Below are 17,626 nucleotides of genomic sequence, written 5' to 3'. Positions count from 1 at the left end.
AAGAGTTACATAACTCTGATTACATAAATCCTCTTGAGTATGGATACTATGAACCCCCTTAAGGTGTAAAATGCAGAAATAATACGAAATAAAATATGGAGCTATAACATTCCCAGAATTTTATAACGGAAAGACAAAACTAAATGGCTAGTTTAGTGTTAAAAGGTACCCTGGTTATAAACTCAGTTATGGTTTAATAGATTAACACTGGGATTGGCAATATAAAAACAGTACAAAGTCATAGTTTTAATAAACTTGAAAAAATATATTTTTATCATAGGGTACCATTTTGTTTTTCATCACTATACACACAAATGGTTGCTTTTTTACAGTATATGGATATATATATTTATATTGCATTAATATACAGAACCAGGTCTTCTGTTCAGCCCTTTTACAGAGGGTAACATAAATGAAGAATAATACAGAAAACATACTAATAAAAGAAGATCAAAAAGCCGAGATCTGAGCGGTAAGAATCTGTGAGTTGAAATAAAAAATGATCACATAAAGTATTTACTATAGTAAACTGTAGTAATATTTCACAACAACCATTACACGTCATTAATTTCAGAACGCAAAACATAATGGCGGCCCCCATAGGTTTAAATGAGTACTACATGGTGGGTTTTTTGAAGTAATGAAAATATTTAACCTGTTTCCATCAAATAATTTTAGTAGTTGACGGCAAATACAAATTATTAAAGCATACAAGTCTTCAAAGTCAGGGTACCTTTAAAAAGTGTTTTTCTTTTAGAAGATTTTAGTTAAAGATGTTTGATGTTTTTTAAGTGGATATATTTTATTTTACATTTAAGGAGGAACGGACAATCTGTTGAAACGTTACAATTTTAGTAATTTTATTTTGAATGTGGGGTTCTAACTCATTAGGGGTATAATATATCAGTATTGACAATAATACATATTGACATGATAAAAAAGCATAATATTGTGTTAATATTAAACATAATTTTGTAAATAATATAAAAGCTAATTAAAATGTTGCCTTAAGAGTCCCAATGGTTACAAACGGTCTTTTCTGCCTTGCAACTTTAGTATTTTTAATTTAATTATTTATTTATTGTATTGTCATTTGTGTGACCCAAAAACAAATAAAATAAACAACACTAAAGGTAAATTTGACTGATAGTATTTTTTATTAATTATTTAAAATTCGAATATCTATAATAAATGAAAATAACAATTAAATAGGAGGATGTTTATTGACATTTCACAGCATAATCGTTTCTTCAAAGTGGTTATTTGTCATAACAAATGTTAAAAGTTCCATTGGTAGACATTCAGTGAATTTATGTTACCAGAATAAACCAGTTAAAAGTTTACCTAAAGTATGAAAAGACTTTATTTGCTGCATTGTCCATTTCACAAAAAATCTAAACACCCCACATTAACTGACATTAACGTAATGTAAATATAGATCCTGCTTTGTGACAAGTGTAAATATTACAAAAATACAAACTGATTACATTTCACAGAGTTCATTGTTCAGTTAATGTAATAGAGGTTAAAGACTTCAGAATTTAATATTCAACTCGAATCAAGTAAAAAAAAAATGTTTCGCTTATAATCTGCATCTGAACTGTTGGCATCAAATAGAGAAACAAGCAAAACATAAAAATACAACACTAATATATAGCTTTTTTTACAAAAGTAGAAATGCCCCAGAAAGGGGCACATTATTCTTCTGTTGTTATCAAACAGAGGTCTCAGTGTGTGTTGTTTGATCTGTAAAGGCGATCAGAGAGCCACTCTGTTGTCTTTGGCCCACTTCTTCATAATCCGGATGATGTATTCAACCTGTGGGTTCCCACTGCTCCTTAACATTGGCAGAACCTCCTTCAGCGTTTCTCTGCAGACAACAACAGCAAATATGTAGTGTAACCAACACCACAAAAAAAACCCTATCATTAGGGTTCAAACATTTAATGATGGCCAGGAGAGTGAATTTATTGTGCAAAGTTTAGTGGATATACAGCTAACCATACAATGTAAAACATCTTGTAATCTCACGCCTAATAACAGCTTGCATTAAATCTCAGTCATGGTTTTGGTTCATACCTGGACTCACGACCTGCCAGTATAAGCTGGAAGATCCCGACACATGCTCCTCGCTTTCCCTCCCAGTACTCGGGGTTTTGATCCAACCTCTCTAGAGCATCAAATGCTTTAGCTGCATAATAAAACTGCCCCATCTGAAACAAGGTCAAATTTTAGAGTATACAGTATCATTGTATGTGTGACTAACTTTATTATTGCACCCTGCAGATTCCTATCGCTAAAGGCCAAAGTATGGTCCACTTTTTACGCGTATGCGTGTACTGTACATGAACCACCGCAATTTTAGGTCGCGCATGCACGTATAGGAGAGTGTAGTATAAAGCCCCGGAGATGCATTGCATTTTAGCAATGTGCATGCGTCAAACGTCTGTGTACATGTACGAGTCAAATAAACCATACTTTGCGTTCGTGTGTAGTACGTTGTTCGCGTGTAAGTAGAAAACAAGACTATACTTGAGGCCTAACACACTCCTTTCTAACTCCATAATGCTTTATTACAACTTTTTACTTTTATTTAAGAAAGAGTACTTTTCTTGGCAAACTGAAAAGGCAACAAAAATAATATAATAAAATATTCAATACTATATAAAACATTTATAGTTATGACTCTAATGATTCAATCACCTTGTAGCAGTCATTTGCAATGAGCTGAAGGAGGCTGAACGAGTCTGATGAGGTTTCCATCCTCAGATATAGTTCCCATGCCTGACGCGCCTTTTGATTCATAATATCTGAAATGGAGAATGCACCAGTAAGTCATTTGGTCATTATCTAAATAATAACTTTTTTAACAGTTTTCCAAATCTTTTCAGATCTGAGTGAACTTACAGCAACGTGCCAACCAGCTCAGGTAAACATAATCGTTTTTGATCTTCTCGCTCTGGATTAGCAGGAACACCTGTTCACATTCCATTCACATTCAGTGCCAATACCAGGGAATCGTGGACATGCATTTGATTTCTAAATAAATGATGTGATACCTCTTCAGCTTCTCTGTAGTTTCCCAGAGCAGCTTTTGCCTGAGCGTAGTTGAAGTTGAATGTGTCTTCGTTATAGAAATAACTCTACGTGAAAATGAAACATGTGAAGTTGTTGATATTTAAAGGAACAGTATGTAGGATTGTGGCCAACACTGGTATTGCAATCACAAAACTTGTGGCTAAAACTGGTACTGCAATCACACAACTGGTGGCCAATACACAAAATGACAACATAAACATCAGTTGAGGGCTGCAACTCCACTTTTGAAATGACAATATCCTGGCCGGACCACTGTTGTCAGTGATATAAGTATTTATAATGAAAATTATTTCTTAATGTCTAGTGACATATCAGGGCCATTTTATGATTCATTGATATACATTTCTTACATACTGTTCCTTTAATGTCATCAGTTCTCAATATAGACACTTTGATTATGCATTACCTTGACTGAGTTGAGATAGATAAGCACGTCTTCGAACTGTTTGAGCAGGAAGAAACAAGAAGCCATACACTGCCTGCCTGGTATTGTATCTTAAAAATCAGGAAAAGAAAGAAAATGGTCATTAATTAAAGTTAAAGGGATAATTCACGCGAAAAAAAATTGTCATCATTTTCTCATTCTCATGTTTTGTTACAAACCTGTATACATTTCTGTATAAATACACAAAGGAAGTTTTTAAGGAGTGCTTATAACCAAACCGAAAATGAGACCCATTCACGTAGGATAAAAAGATAAACTGTCCTCAAAATATCTTCCTTTGTGTTCATCAGAATAAAGACATTTATACAGGTTTATACCAACATGAGAGTGAGTACATGATGACAGAATTTTCATTTTTGGGTGAAATATCCCTTTAAATAACAGTAAGAGATCTAAAGATATCCAGTCATAATTATATGCTTATGCATTAGGCACAGTTGATGATACACTGGGGTCCAAAATGACCACAAGGGGCCAAATGTTAAAAGCAAGTTAGTGTGCCTTTAGTGAAACACTCGCCATCTGGACAGTGTCTCTGTTAGTCATGCATATGGTTTACACCTAATTATATTTAATAACACAAAAAAAATCACAAAATCGCGTTCATAAACATAGGAAATCGCCTCCGATATTGTATTTTGCCTATTTTCTCTGTGAAATATGGCTCGGTGTAGTAAATGCCACTCCATCTGAAAGCAGGTGATGACGATTTACTACTAATCATCGAACCGGCTTTACTGATGAGATACGCATGAGAATCGCAGGCGATTTTTTTTGCCCAGTTCTATCCTCCATTGAAAAGGAAACAGTATTCATTATGTCATGACTTAACAAGCGGATATTCTGATCTTTGCTGAAGAAAGTAATGTGCAATTTAAATAACAACCATGGCATCAAGATACAACCATCGACTATAGAAACCATTTATCATGTCGGTTAATGTGTGGAATAAAGCAAACTAGATGAAATATGCAAGAAATAACAGTAAAATAAAAAATGCATCCATTGCCGGCCTGTATGGACCCAGCAGGGCATTAAGTAGGTTTAGCAATACACTGACACTGAACTAAAGGCCACTTTTAGAAGTTTTTTGTATGGGACAAAGTTTAGTCTGTGTCGAGAATACAGCCCCTGTCATTGGCTATCTTCCATACAGCAAAAGGGCCTGGGCGCTGAACCAGCGCTAATATTGTTATCCTCAGCCTAAACAATGATGTTACCGCATTCACTGGCCGAGCCGCCAACCAACTGGAAAAACTGCTGGGCAATTTTCAAATGGTCCCTCTGTGAAAATACACAAATGCAAAAATAAAAGAACATGAATTTGGGATAACGTTTGAAAACCATGCGTAAAGGAAAATCTGCATTATTAAAGTGCACATACTATGCAAAATCCACTTTTACAAGGTGTTTGGAAGGACATAAATGTGTGTTGTCAGTGTGTGAACGCAACAACCCTACAATTAAAAAAATCCACCCTCTTTTCTTTTTCAATCTCTACTAAACCAAAGCAGTCTCACTAGACATGCTATTTTAATTTTCTTGTTAATGTGATGTCACACAAACAAAGCCCTGCCTCTGACCACTGACTCCCATGCTATAACAAATGATCTGTGAGGTATTTTGACACATTCTAGGCAAACTTGAGACTTATATTACATCTTTTAAAAATTGGCATAATATGTGCCCTTTAACACTCGTATGAATAGACTTTACGAACCGATCCGATTTCTTGTCCCAAAGCTGCATTTACCACCCCCTTCAGAATGTATTCCTGCAAATGACACAAGTATATAATAGTCTCTTCGAAAACACCAAACAGCTGCAAACTCTAATCCAGTTAAGTTGGACTAAATACCTGTGGTGTGGTGGGCTCGAGGTCTTTGATTAGTTTGTAGGCCTCCTGAATGTCATCTAAAGGTGAGAAGATGGTTAATAATAAACCTGCTGAGCCAGTCTCAGCATATAGGCTTAAGAAAAAGACCACACCTTGTCTCAGATAGTAGATGACCAGGTTAAGTCTGGCCTCTGATATGACATCGATCAGAGGAGGCAGAACCTGCAGGGCTCCCTCACCGCCACGAAACACCACCAGATTGTGCTGGATAAGCTCTTTCGCAAACTGAAACGAGCTGGAGGAGATGTCCATCAGGTTCTTTAACTCCGTCTACAGAGCCAAGAGGGTGAAATTCATTATCAAATCATAAACATGCATTAAAGAGATCAAACATTAAACACAGAGCACCAACTTGATGTCACAATAAAGCTGGACGTAAGCCGTACATTGGACTTAGTGAAAAATATTTACACCTGTCACACCATCTCAAACTACAACTAAGCTCACCGTAGACGATGTGCATCTCCACATATCGGTTTAAAAGTGTAACTTGTTTAGCGTCATCTAGCGGTGAGATTGCGAATTGCAACCAACTTCAATTTCGAAACGCATGAGAAGCTACGGTAGCTGTCACAGAACAAACATGTCATCGTCTGACACAACATAGGGACGAAATGCACTCTGTAGAAGGCCCGCACTGTATATAAATAAAAAGTCATTCTAAGGGCCGATTCACACCGGCTGCGTGGCGTGTGCATCTCAGCTGCGTGGCGTGTTAGTTTTTATTTAGGCTCCCGTGTTAGCAGGTTTGACAGTTCACAGCGCCTGCATGGCACGCACGTCTCAGACGCAGCTCGAGCCGCGCCGAAAACGCGTGCATGCTAGGAATAGGACCGACGCCTATTTTTCACGCCACACGCAAGCGTCTTGGAAGCGTTTCCAGGCAAAATATATGTCACCTATAGCAACAGCAGCACGTCAGCGCCGCATCAGGCACACTTCTGGGATGTACAGACACAGAAAATGCGATGCAGCCCCCACGCAACTTACACGCAACAGATACGCCACGCAGCCGGTGTGAATCGGCCCTAACTGTGGGTTCACACCAGCCACGTTTGAGGTGTCAAATTTGCATCTACCGTGTCTAGTTTGCCGCTTGAACAGTTTGAGTTTACTTGCTTCATTCGCGCATGAAAGCCGCGCGTGAAATTCTAGTCATCGAGACATTCACGCGGAAATTTGCATCATGGGAGGGGCTTCTGCGACTCCGCTCATTTCCTGTAATCACGTCACTACTAGAGCAAGCTCCTGATTGATTAACGAGGCACGTTTTTCCGCCAAAATTTGTCAACTCGCGCGTTTGTTGTGACAACGCTCAATTCGCGCTATTCGCGCAAACTAGACGCGCAAAAGAGGCGGAATCGCGTCTACCACGCCGCGCTTAACGCCTCATTCGCGCCGTGAGACCCCGAATGCACGTCAACGCGTATTCACATTGACTTAACCTGATAAGGAACACTGTGCCATACATGGTACACCCCCTCCCTTGCACGTGAGGCTGCATTACGTCATTGTAACTTTGAAGCATTAAATCTTCAAAATATACGGTCATGCGACACATCGTTGTAAAGCTTAGACTTTCAGGATTCCATTATGCGCACACACAAAGCATAATGTGATTTTTAGCAGTCATTAAACTGTAATCTAGTTGTTAGTTACCTGGGCAGCGCCGATTTAGGATATTTACTTAGCTTCAAAATCTTCCCTTTATCCGCTTCGGTGAAATTGTCCAAAACAAATTGTTCATAAATCCCCAAAAGTCCAAGAAAATTGAATATCTAAGCCTTTTAATCCAAAACGATTTGTTCATCTCACAATCTTGACGTTTCTGACCGAATTACGATATAAATAGTGTATACAATTAGTTCACTAACGGACATTCGTTCAAATCTCACTTTTCATTCACGATTTATAATGAATATATTCGGATGTCACGTTTATTGTGCAACGTCAGGAACAAATACGCCCCCTTGTGGAATTTCAGCCGTTCCATAAGGGGCTACCATTGAAATCACTCGCGATTGACGCCTCTACCGTGGCTGGTGTGAACGGAGCATAAGGTAATAAAAACATAAAGGTTCATTATGTAAGGTCTTTATACACCACTGATAATATAGTTATGTATATTATATTGCATTTCTGCCAAGAGATCCTTTTAAAAGTTACACATTGCACTGCAGTGTTAGTTGAGACGCCATATGCGATACTGTCCCTCTTCTCATAGCTTTGCCAGTGCGCTTTTCCTCAAGATGCGTGCGTCATGTGCAGACCCACACCATCAATATTTGTCTAAGATGTTCAATATGCCTAGATGGTGCAATAGGTATAAATTCTACGTAGGATGTAAAGCGCATGTTACATCCAGCTGGTTCAGCACGCCCCTAATCTTATCATGGACAATATTTTTTATAAATCAGACCTCTGCAGCTTTGCCGTTATAGAGCCTAAAATGATTGCAGGCTTTGAGGTTGAGGGCGATGGTGGAGTCGGGAATGCTCTGCAGATACACAGCCAAAACCTCCTGAGATACGTCATAATAATCCAGTTTGTAGTAGCACAGGGCCACATACACATTCAGGGCGAGACATTCTCTGTGGAGAAGAAGAGAGATAAAATACTCATTTTCCCAGTGTTTTCTCCTATTTCAAGTCAGATGCTTCATTGATTATATTATTGTATAAAAAAGCATTATAAAGTAAATTTGGATGTGATAATGTGGTTGGTTCTGTAAGTTCTGACACACAGTGGCAGTCGGTAACTTCTCTTGTGAGGGGAAAGAATTCAAAATATGTGTTCGGTGTGTAATGTGTTTGGCTCGTCATGTCAAAATATGTGTTCTGAGCATCATGCGTCCTGTCAAAATACATGCTGCCCACACGTCAAAAGGGTTTATGATTAAGGAGATGGTCATGTTCACAAAACACACATTTAATAGTAAACTCTGATTTTGACATGAAGTGTGATGCACATAGGTACACATGATGCCCCCAACACATACTTTGACATGACGAGCCCCACACATGACGGGCTAAATACATGTTTTGACAAGCTTCGCATTTGTGCACCCTCGAAAAAGAAGTCACCGGCCGCCACTGCTGACGTACCGGTTCTGCAGTAAGATGCGCTTGTATATGTCAATGGCCTCCTGATAGTGCGAGCGCATGTAGTGAATAGAGGCCAGACTCAGTTGATCCTCCGTCACGTCCTCCAGGTTCTGATGGAAACCCATCAGCTTCTTTTCATCGTTAAACTTTAAAGAAAACAAAGTGGATTATAATGTCATCTTCGTAAACGTCACAAATATGAAAATGGAAAAAAATTACCTTATGAGCTAAATGAAAAAGGAGGCGATTCTGAAGCTGAGACTTTGGTCCTGAAATAAAAGCACAGGACAATGTTTGGATGAAGAGTTTGTGTACACCTACATCTGCAAAGGCATGAAAAAAATAACAAACCCTTTAGTGCTGCCTCTTCAGCCTCTTTATACAGCCCAAGGAAAAAGAGGGAACATCCCAGAAACACCCAAACATCTACTGGACAATCTGGTTTAAGAGTCAGTGCCTTGTACTCCTGAATATATAAAAATAAACGCAACAAATTTCAAGCAACGAAACCCTCTCTTTTAACAGTTAATGTATGTTATTTTTGATAACCCATTCTTTCTTTCACTAACCTCCATTGATCTCTTGTGGTCCCCCACATGAAAGGCACAGTAGCCGATCCATAAGTCTGCATTCTCAATGGACACCCCACCATTACGCTGAAACTGACATTATAGAAGGTAAAAAAAATAAATCTGTTTAAATCTTAGACCTCAATCACAGATGTAGATATTTGTTGTACCTCTAGCAGAGTCAGTGCTCCCACGTAGTCTCTTTGGCTCAGATAATCCTCAAGTTTTGGGATCTTTTTTGTTTTATTTTTTCTTTTCTTGTCACTCGAACTGGTTGACGTCTCGCCGCCCAATGCTGGTTTCATCCGAGACAAAATCTATTAAGATAAATAACAGTTTATTCAGATATCGACTGTGTCCAAAAGCTTAGGCAGCTGACTTGGTGCCTCGCTGCCTCGTAAGGCAATGACTTCGGCGCATTCGGACAGCCTTCATAGGCAGTGTAATGGAATTCTGTTTGAAATATAAACAGAGAGGGCTTTAGCGATAACTAATATCTATAACTATAGTAATTTTGCACTAGAAATGCAATCAAAAGTGAAAATAAAACTTAATTTACACTAAATTTGTGCTCCAGACGCTTTCTTCCCCGCCATCTTTCTGACTCGACTATGCTCGACCAATCACATTACCTGATCTCAGGAGACAGGAAGTAAACCAAACATTGGATTCGAATGTGTCTTGATACCTTCCTGCCTCTGAAGGCAGCATTTTAGAGCTTTCGAACGCAGCTATCGTCTCTCATTAGGATGCACAACAGTATACTATGCTAAACTCTAAAAAGTACATATCAGTTCATCATGTCTTTTTATTACTGTGGGTATTTACTTCCCTGTTCAAACGTTAAGGGTCTCTTGCGCATTCTTTCTATTTTTTCCACATTTCAGAATAATAGTAAAGTTATTAAAGCTTTTTAATTACACAATTGTAACTATGATATATTTTAGCATCTTCAATGTGGCATAAAAGTCACATTTATAATGGACTCTTATTTGCTGCTTCTTCTTCATTATTTGGTCCAAGTCATCCCTATTTATTTAATTTATTTTAGTAATTAACAAAATAAATAAGTTTATGTAGTTACAATAATATTTTCATTTTTCAAATCTCAAACATTTAAGCAGATTTTTAAGATTATGATATATTCTGCAGTGATTTATATAGTAAATCATTAAAATAATAATTATGTATTATAATTAAAGAAATTATAAATAAATATAATGTTACTAATATTCTTATATCCAAAAAAGTTATGTTACTTCTCACATGTATTTACATCTTGTATCATGTTGGTTGATACTCACCATGGTGACGATTCTCAAACTCTGCCCAGTGTCGAAATAAGCAGATCTCTATATAATCCTTATAACATTATGGTCACCATACCGCTTACAAATGTAACATAATAATACGACAAAGTACCGTGTATTCATCAATCAGTCAAGATATAATATAAAATCCACCGGATGGGAGTGAATTAGCCAGATGGCTAACTCGTTAGCTAGCAAACAAGCTTGCGTTTCTGCGCAAGATAAATCTAATTTAACGTCAGCTAGACTTATCTAGTTTAGCACAGTCGAGTTTACCTTTGAACTAAATTAAACCATTTCTAAGAAGGCGGGTGTAAATGTTTTCGTGCTCTCGTTTGTAATCCTCTCAGCTAACCTCGACTGCCATGATGGTGTGGTGGCATCAAGTTGTTGCCAAGCAACGCAAGAGAAAAGCGTATAATTCGTGCCTAGTTCTGTGCCTTGTGTTTTTAATCGAAATGTGATTTGTAAAAAAAAGTTACAAAAGGGACAAGAAAAACACTACAAATTAAATACCCTTACATAAGTATATAAAAAAAGTGTATCTAATATATAAACAAAAAGCACGTTTTCAGAGGGTCTCCACGAGCCCCAGTGGCCTAATGGATAAGGCACTGGCCTCCTAAGCCAGGGATTGTGGGTTCGAGTCCCATCTGGGGTGATTCGTTTTCATTACAATGCATATAGATCAAGGAATATCAATGCCTATACTCCCATGTCATTGCAACAGCACAATATCAGAATTGTATTTGTACAAACCTAAAGCAATAATCATAAATCTTAAAATAGTCAAATCTGCCTGTATGAAAATTAATACAACGTATTGATTACCATGGGGCCAAACCATGGTCTGTAGTAAGTTGATAAGGGCAAATCTCACAAGTAAGGAAAAGAAGTGGAAACAAATATTAGGCATGAATCCATAATCCAGAAGTAAACCATTACGAAGCCAGGGATTGTGGGTTTGAGTCCCATTTGGGGTGATTTTCCAGTTTTACATTAGTAGAAAGAGGCCTATAATGAACACCATTGTGAAATAATGTTACACTCACTGAAAGAAAAACAATGTTACCAACTCTGTTCAGAGCAGCCAAGAGGTGATTTCTCTCACTTTAAATGTAAATAATGTCTTTTTAATAAAACTATTTAAAAAAAATAATATCCTGCTAACAGGACATACTTATTGTTGACTTGTTTAACAATGTAACCAATACTGTTCATGTATAATACAGTAGTCAACATTTGAAATGGATCAAAAACATTTGAAGTGGGTAAATATTTTTGAACATTACCTGTGGCCGGTTGCATAAACCTTTAAGACTAGTCTTAAAAGTTAGTCATGAATTTTTTTTCAAGACTGATCATAACTGTTTTAAGTATGTTACATAGAAAGGTAGATTGGTCTAATTTAAATCCAAATAATAAGACTGATTAGCCCTAACTAATTGCTAGTTAGTCAGAATCATTCTTAAGACGCAGTCTTAATGTCCTGGCTATGTTTATGCAACCGGCCACTGGTCTTGTCTTAAGACAACTTCTATAAACTTCTTTGATGGACTTTAAAGCAACACTATGTAGTTTCCATGTAAAAATGACTTACAGCTCCCCCATGTGGTTGAAAAGCGCAACAGTGCCTGGTATCAGACACTCTTCTGCAGGCAGGGGGAGGGGCGGGGCTGTGTGCTCTACCCTCCACCGCCACTTTCAGAGTGTGCTTGTAGCAGCTAGGAGGCTGCTCAGGTTGCAGCAACAGTACAATTTGTCCAGTTAAAAGTTGTTCTGTCACTGAAATAATTTTAGAGACATTATTTAAAGGTAAAAAAAACTACATAGTGTTGCTTTAAATGTTGACTAGTATATGTCCCTGAAATCTTCATTGCCCCTCATTTCTGAATTTTAAATATTGACATTCAATACTGAAGTAGATTTAACTTCTATGTTAAAAATATATGAGTACCCAATCATTAAAATAGTTTAAAATATAATTATTTTAAAAAATGAGAAAACAATTTAACAAATGTACCTGCAATTATATAATCACCAATATGTCTTACAAAAATACACCTGCATTAATCGCAGTTTTAACAAATTAAATTAAACTTTTTAAGACCATTATGAAATGAAATTTAAGACCAATTTTATAGTACAGTGTGCATGCATGCATCTTTTTTAAGACCTTTTATCTTTCATGATAAAAACAAGATGTTTTTTCTAGGGGTGTGACAAGACACTTACCCCACAAAGCAAAACAAGATAGGGTTCACGAGAATAAGACGAGACAACATTTTTACACTGCTGATATTACGAGTTTTTCACCTTGAGACTTCAGGATGAAGTTTAAAGAAATCCTCAGTGATTAAATATAGTCGATAATATGAAAATAGCCTTTCATTTAAGTGAAAGAAAACAATTTTGAAACTTTTTATCCAATCTAGGGTTTTTACTAATTATTAGTTTGGTAATTGACGACGATCAAGTAATTTGGTACTTTTTGGTAATAAAATAGACGTATTATCAGTGTTGGGAGTAACGCATTACAAGTAACGTGCATTACCTAATATTACTTTTCTGAAGTAACACGTAACGCATTCCTTTATAAATGCACACATTAATATTTTAGTTACTTTTTTTAAAAAGTAATGCGAGGTACTTTTTAGTTTAATTAATTTAATTTAAAAATAAAATAATGTACTGAATTAAACTCAACATATTAACGTAGAATTACAAACTCTGTGCACCTGAGCAAGAACAGTTTGAGTCAGAAACAGAGATGGCAGGCCAGAGCTTGACATTTTTGCATTCATAAAAAAACATGTAAGCCCTGAAAGAGATTAAGCCTAAGCTAAGTACGAAAAAGTAACTTAAAGCAAGCATTACTTTCCATAAAAAGTAACCAAGTAACGCAATCAGTTACTTTTTGGGGAGTAGTTTAATATTGTAATGCATCACTTTTAAAAGTAACTTTCCGCAACACTGCGTATTATAGACGAGAAGTGTGCAATAGAATTCAAAATGACAATATTGATGAGACTACAATAACTGGTTCAAATAAAGTATCTAAACCAAATAAACAAATGGTTTTATTAAACAATGTCAAAATATACTAGTCAACATTTGAAGTGGATCAAAAACATTCTTCAAATTTGTCCCAAGACAAGTACGGGTACAGGGTATTGGTTTTAAGACAACTTTTAGGAAAGGTTTTGATACACTTCAAATGTTGACTAGTGTATATTGGGGCTTCCCCAGACTGGGATTAGATTAATCCAGGACTAGGTCTTATTTATATTAGAACATTTAAGGAATTTTGTATAATCATACCTTACACAAAACATTACTGGGGCCTATACCATGAAGCTGGTTTAGTTGGTTAGCCAGCTTTGTTTAGGATTAGTTTGTGCAAATCCTGGGTTTTGGGTACCATGAAAATAGCTTTTACCAACAAGGCCTGCACATTGGCTTGGTTTTGTCAACCTGAAACTAATCCTGTAACCCTGAGTTTGTTTAACCATTTTCATGGTACGGGCCCCTGGTGTGCATCTTGAGACAAAACAATGGCAATGATATACATTTTATTCCTACAAAAAAATAATAAATTAAGACGGCATGTCTAACACACAAGAAAATTAAGACCGGTTTCAAATTATTTAAGACCTAGAACAGGGAATTTAAGACCAAGACCCCACAGAAACCCTGAATTGGTGTTTTCTGATAGACTGATTTTTAGAAACAAAATCAAGAAGATCTTTATCCAGATCTTTCCAATTACCCAAACCACCACACAAATTTACTAGACTGCATAGAATATATAGACAAAAACAATTACAAGTTTTTAAACAACCAGATTTATTTATTCAATGTCATCACACCGAACTGCTGGTTAACATCACTTAAGACCAGTCAGCAGTGGTGCCACCCCATTCTCCAGCCTGAGCTGTGGGGGCAGCAGACCAGTCCTCTGTGGCAGGCTGAGCGCTCCAGTCCTCTGTTAAAGAGAAAGGTTCAAAATTACACCATATACTAAATATGCACATACAATAGTAGATGGAAAACAGGAAAATGTTGCTTACCAGCAAACGCCTCAGCAGGGGCAGCCTTAGCTGGAGCTGCTAAATAAGGACAAGACAATACCGCATTAGTCAAAAGTGAGCCTCTCTTTACAGAACAATCACATCATTTTAATCCAGTGTAGCTCAGGTTGCTATCAAACCCCAGTCATGGGGCAGTTCAGCCCTTATGGTGTTAGCGAAAACCCAGCCGGATCATTTTAGCACACTTCCGACACCCATACACCGATATCAGTGCTGGGCTTTAGCAGTGTGCATGATGAATACCAATTAAACTCATTTACAAAAGCAACAACTTGGCATGAGCCAGAGCCATAGTAAAGTTGTGCTGTACTTCAATATCGTTATAATATAAGCTTACCAGGTTCAATGCCAGCTGGGAACTGCTGGATGGGCACAGATGGAACCGGCACACCCTCAGACCAGTCGGTAACCTCAGGCTGGGTGAAATCAGGTGGGGGAGCGGACCATTCACCCTGGAACTCCTCCTTGCCAACAGCCTTCTCGGCAGCAGCCAGCTCCTCCTTCTCAATCTACAAGTGAAAAAGAAGGTGAGCAGGACTCTCAAATGGATGACTTTTAACTTAAATGATGTTATGAGCAGTGTCTTACCTCCTCTGGATCTCTGTAAAAGTACAGATCAGGCATGACCTCCCATGGGTGCTCCCTGGAGATGGTGCCCCTCATCCTCAGAACCTCTCTGGCCAACATCCACCACATCAAACCAGTAGAGTGGTGACCCTAAAACGCACATCAACTTTAGTCCACTTTGCAAACGAATTGGGTAAAAACACAAGATATTCGCAATCCGCACGTACCTTGTTGTTGCAGGGGATGGCAATGTCGACGTATCTCAAAGGAGAGTCTGTGTTGCAGAGGGCGATGGTTGGGATGTTGACGTAAGATGCTTCAGTCAGCGGCTGATGGTCGGCACGAGGATCGGTCACGATCAGGAGGCGGGGCTCCCTGAAAGCAGCCTGAATCTGATTGGTGAAGGTTCCAGGAGTGAAACGACCAGCGAAGGTGGTGGCACCAGTGGCAGAGGCGAACTTGAGCACAGCTCTCTGAATAAAAAGAAAAAAATTAACACCTACAATACTCTCTGTACACTCAAATGTACACAGAGTGTACAATAAAACATGTGGCCTAGGTGGCTATCAAACCCCAGTCATGGGGCGGATTAGCCCTAATGGTGTTAGCGAAAACCCGGCCTGCTTACTTTAGCACACTTCCGACACCTGAACACCGATATCAGTGCCAGGCTTTAACAATGTGCCACTTCAGAAAGTAATGTTTATTTGGTTGTGTGTTTTTACCTGGCCGGTGTTCCTGGAGGAGATAACACAAACGTCAGCTGGATTCTCAATGGCGACAATAGCGCGAGCAGCCAGCAGGAGTTTCTCCCAAGTCTTTTTCAGATTGATGATGTACACGCCTACAGAAAAACAAAGCTATAACATCTGTCTCCACATGAGAAATAGTAACATGGTGTTGACACCATGCCAACGTATCTTACCGTCACTCTTTCTCTTGTAGACGTACTGCTCCATCTGGAAGTCCATGTTGGTTCCTCCCAGATGGGTTCCTGCAGCCAGAAACTTCAGCACATCCTCCTCCTTCATTTGAAGGACATCCAGACCTCCGGACATCGTGACCACTTTCCCTGCGTTACGAGTTTAGTGGAAAAGCTGAAAGAAGCAACCCCATACAGACTTTAGAAGACACTCGCAGAAAACATTATTCTAAAACATAATCTCGATTCTCGTGTCAATGTAGCTCAGGTTGCTATCAAACGCCAGTCATTGGGCACTTTAGCCCTGATGGTGTTAGCGAAAACCCAGCTGGATTAATCTAGCACACTTCCGACACCCATACACCGACATCAGTGCTGGGCTTTAACAGTGTGCACAAGAAATATAAATAAAACTTACCCGTATCGTTTACATTATCAACAACAGCACGTGAACTATTAAACAGACTCGCGTTTTATAAGTAGTAACGTTACGTTTAACATCAATGTAAGAATATAAACAATGAAACATTATTAAGTATTCAGACATAGTAATTTTTCCGATTATATCAAGATTAGCAGTTAACGCTCTTATGATGTGCCGTAGTACGCACGCACTACTGCCGCGCACGCGCTTCATCGAGCAATGCCGCTCACACGATGGCGATTGAAAACCTTCATATTTTTAACCGATTTTAAGGTTGTTTTTGGTATTAAATGCGACATCGTCAATGTCTCGTTATGTTTTATGCTAACTAAAGTGACTCTAGCTCCAGTTAAAGCTTTGAAAGTGGTAAAGTTTATAAAAATTCAGCTCACCACGAGACAACGCCGTATGGAGTTCTGCACTTCACGGCAAAAAGAGGGCGGGATGAGGAAATGACGTAATATATATAGTAGGAAGTCCGCCAATCACACACCGCATTTTCTTATTCTCTGGTCGTGTTGTCCATAGTCGATACATCATCACAGCGCTTCCTTCTGGTGGAGGACAGCATACACCGCATACCACACTTTATTTTGAAACACAATATGGTCGTAACATATTAAAAATAAATTTTAAAGAAATTACCCACATGAAAAATATTGCAGTATATATAAACAAATACATTCTTGAATTTAATTGTAAAATTCTTACAAATAAATATTTACCATAGAAAATATTAAAGTATGCAACTTAATACAGTTTATCAGTTCACAATAGCACTACTCACTATTGTCTAGAATAAGGTGTAGTAGTTACTACAATCTATCAAAGTTTACTATAGTAAATGCAAAAATATGCAACAATATTTTTTATGTGGATTTATTTGACTAAGGAACTTTTGACATGTTTTTTTCTTACTACTATGCAAACGTGGAATATACCCTCACCTAAAGGATTATTAGGAACACCTGTTTAATTTCTCCTTAATGCAATTATCTAATCAACCAATCACGTGACAGTTGCTTCAATGCATTTAGGGGTGTGGTCCTGGTCAAGGCAATCTCCCGAACTCCAAACTGAATGTCAGAATGGGAAAGAAAAGTGATTTAAACCATTTTTGAGAGTGGCATGGTTGTTGGTGCCAGACAGGCCGGTCTGAGTATTTCACAATCTGCTCAGTTACTGGGATTTTCACACA

At 38.0% G+C, this 17,626-nt stretch overlaps 2 protein-coding genes and 4 non-coding genes across 7 annotated transcripts; 1 reads left to right on the top strand and 5 right to left on the bottom strand.

Annotated features, from left to right (window-relative positions):
* Positions 1-1,204: 1,204 nt before the first annotated feature.
* On the bottom strand, positions 1,205-10,834 carry ift56 (intraflagellar transport 56). Its single transcript, XM_055212964.2, has 17 exons — positions 10,419-10,834; positions 9,285-9,431; positions 9,115-9,207; positions 8,897-9,011; positions 8,765-8,814; positions 8,546-8,691; positions 7,861-8,032; positions 5,534-5,711; positions 5,403-5,458; positions 5,265-5,318; positions 4,765-4,828; positions 3,506-3,594; positions 3,060-3,143; positions 2,908-2,977; positions 2,704-2,810; positions 2,080-2,213; positions 1,205-1,870 (listed from the first exon to the last, which is right to left on the bottom strand). Exons 1-17 carry the CDS (start codon positions 10,419-10,421, stop codon positions 1,759-1,761), a joined length of 1,674 nt encoding a protein of 557 aa, XP_055068939.1. The 5' UTR covers positions 10,422-10,834; the 3' UTR covers positions 1,205-1,758.
* Positions 10,835-11,012: 178 nt separating this feature from the next.
* trnar-ccu (transfer RNA arginine (anticodon CCU)) lies at positions 11,013-11,085 on the top strand. Its single transcript has one exon. It is a non-coding gene; the product is annotated as a tRNA-Arg (tRNA).
* Positions 11,086-14,246: 3,161 nt separating this feature from the next.
* rpsa (ribosomal protein SA) lies at positions 14,247-16,975 on the bottom strand. Of its 2 annotated transcripts, none has more exons than XM_055212966.2 (8): positions 16,821-16,975; positions 16,008-16,179; positions 15,808-15,926; positions 15,310-15,555; positions 15,104-15,232; positions 14,853-15,024; positions 14,495-14,533; positions 14,247-14,409 (listed from the first exon to the last, which is right to left on the bottom strand). In XM_055212966.2, the coding sequence occupies exons 2-8, from the start codon at positions 16,138-16,140 to the stop codon at positions 14,315-14,317; spliced, it is 933 nt and encodes a 310-aa protein (XP_055068941.1). In that variant the 5' UTR covers positions 16,141-16,179; positions 16,821-16,975; the 3' UTR covers positions 14,247-14,314. The 2 variants fall into 2 exon arrangements, with proteins under 2 accessions (XP_055068941.1, XP_073726881.1); XM_073870780.1 differs by having other exon boundaries at positions 14,495-14,530.
* On the bottom strand, positions 14,609-14,750 carry LOC129451298 (small nucleolar RNA SNORA62/SNORA6 family). Its single transcript, XR_008646736.2, has one exon. It is a non-coding gene; the product is annotated as a small nucleolar RNA SNORA62/SNORA6 family (small nucleolar RNA).
* LOC129451296 (small nucleolar RNA SNORA62/SNORA6 family) lies at positions 15,629-15,770 on the bottom strand. The gene has a single exon (XR_008646734.1). It is a non-coding gene; the product is annotated as a small nucleolar RNA SNORA62/SNORA6 family (small nucleolar RNA).
* On the bottom strand, positions 16,260-16,401 carry LOC129451297 (small nucleolar RNA SNORA62/SNORA6 family). The gene has a single exon (XR_008646735.2). It is a non-coding gene; the product is annotated as a small nucleolar RNA SNORA62/SNORA6 family (small nucleolar RNA).
* Positions 16,976-17,626: the final 651 nt, after the last annotated feature.

This window comes from Misgurnus anguillicaudatus, chromosome 8 (genome assembly GCF_027580225.2).
Source record: "Misgurnus anguillicaudatus chromosome 8, ASM2758022v2, whole genome shotgun sequence".
Classification (NCBI taxonomy): domain Eukaryota; kingdom Metazoa; phylum Chordata; class Actinopteri; order Cypriniformes; family Cobitidae; genus Misgurnus; species Misgurnus anguillicaudatus.
This window is presented reverse-complemented; position numbering and strand designations above follow the sequence as displayed.

Bases quoted from the DNA above. Each gene is read 5' to 3' on its own strand.
- ift56 (XM_055212964.2), bottom strand. The intron at 8,692-8,764 runs GTAATTTTTTTC...TTTTCTTTAAAG, and splicing joins TTTTTCATTTAGCTCATAAG to TTTAACGATGAAAAGAAGCT. The intron at 8,033-8,545 runs GTACGTCAGCAG...TCTTCTCCACAG, and splicing joins CGCATCTTACTGCAGAACCG to AGAATGTCTCGCCCTGAATG.
- rpsa (XM_055212966.2), bottom strand. From the start codon at position 16,140: ATGTCCGGAGGTCTGGATGTCCTTCAAATGAAGGAGGAGGATGTGCTG. The intron at 15,233-15,309 runs GTACGTGCGGAT...TGTGCGTTTTAG, and splicing joins CCATCCCCTGCAACAACAAG to GGTCACCACTCTACTGGTTT. The intron at 14,534-14,852 runs GTAAGCTTATAT...GTCCTTATTTAG, and splicing joins CCCAGCTGGCATTGAACCTG to CAGCTCCAGCTAAGGCTGCC.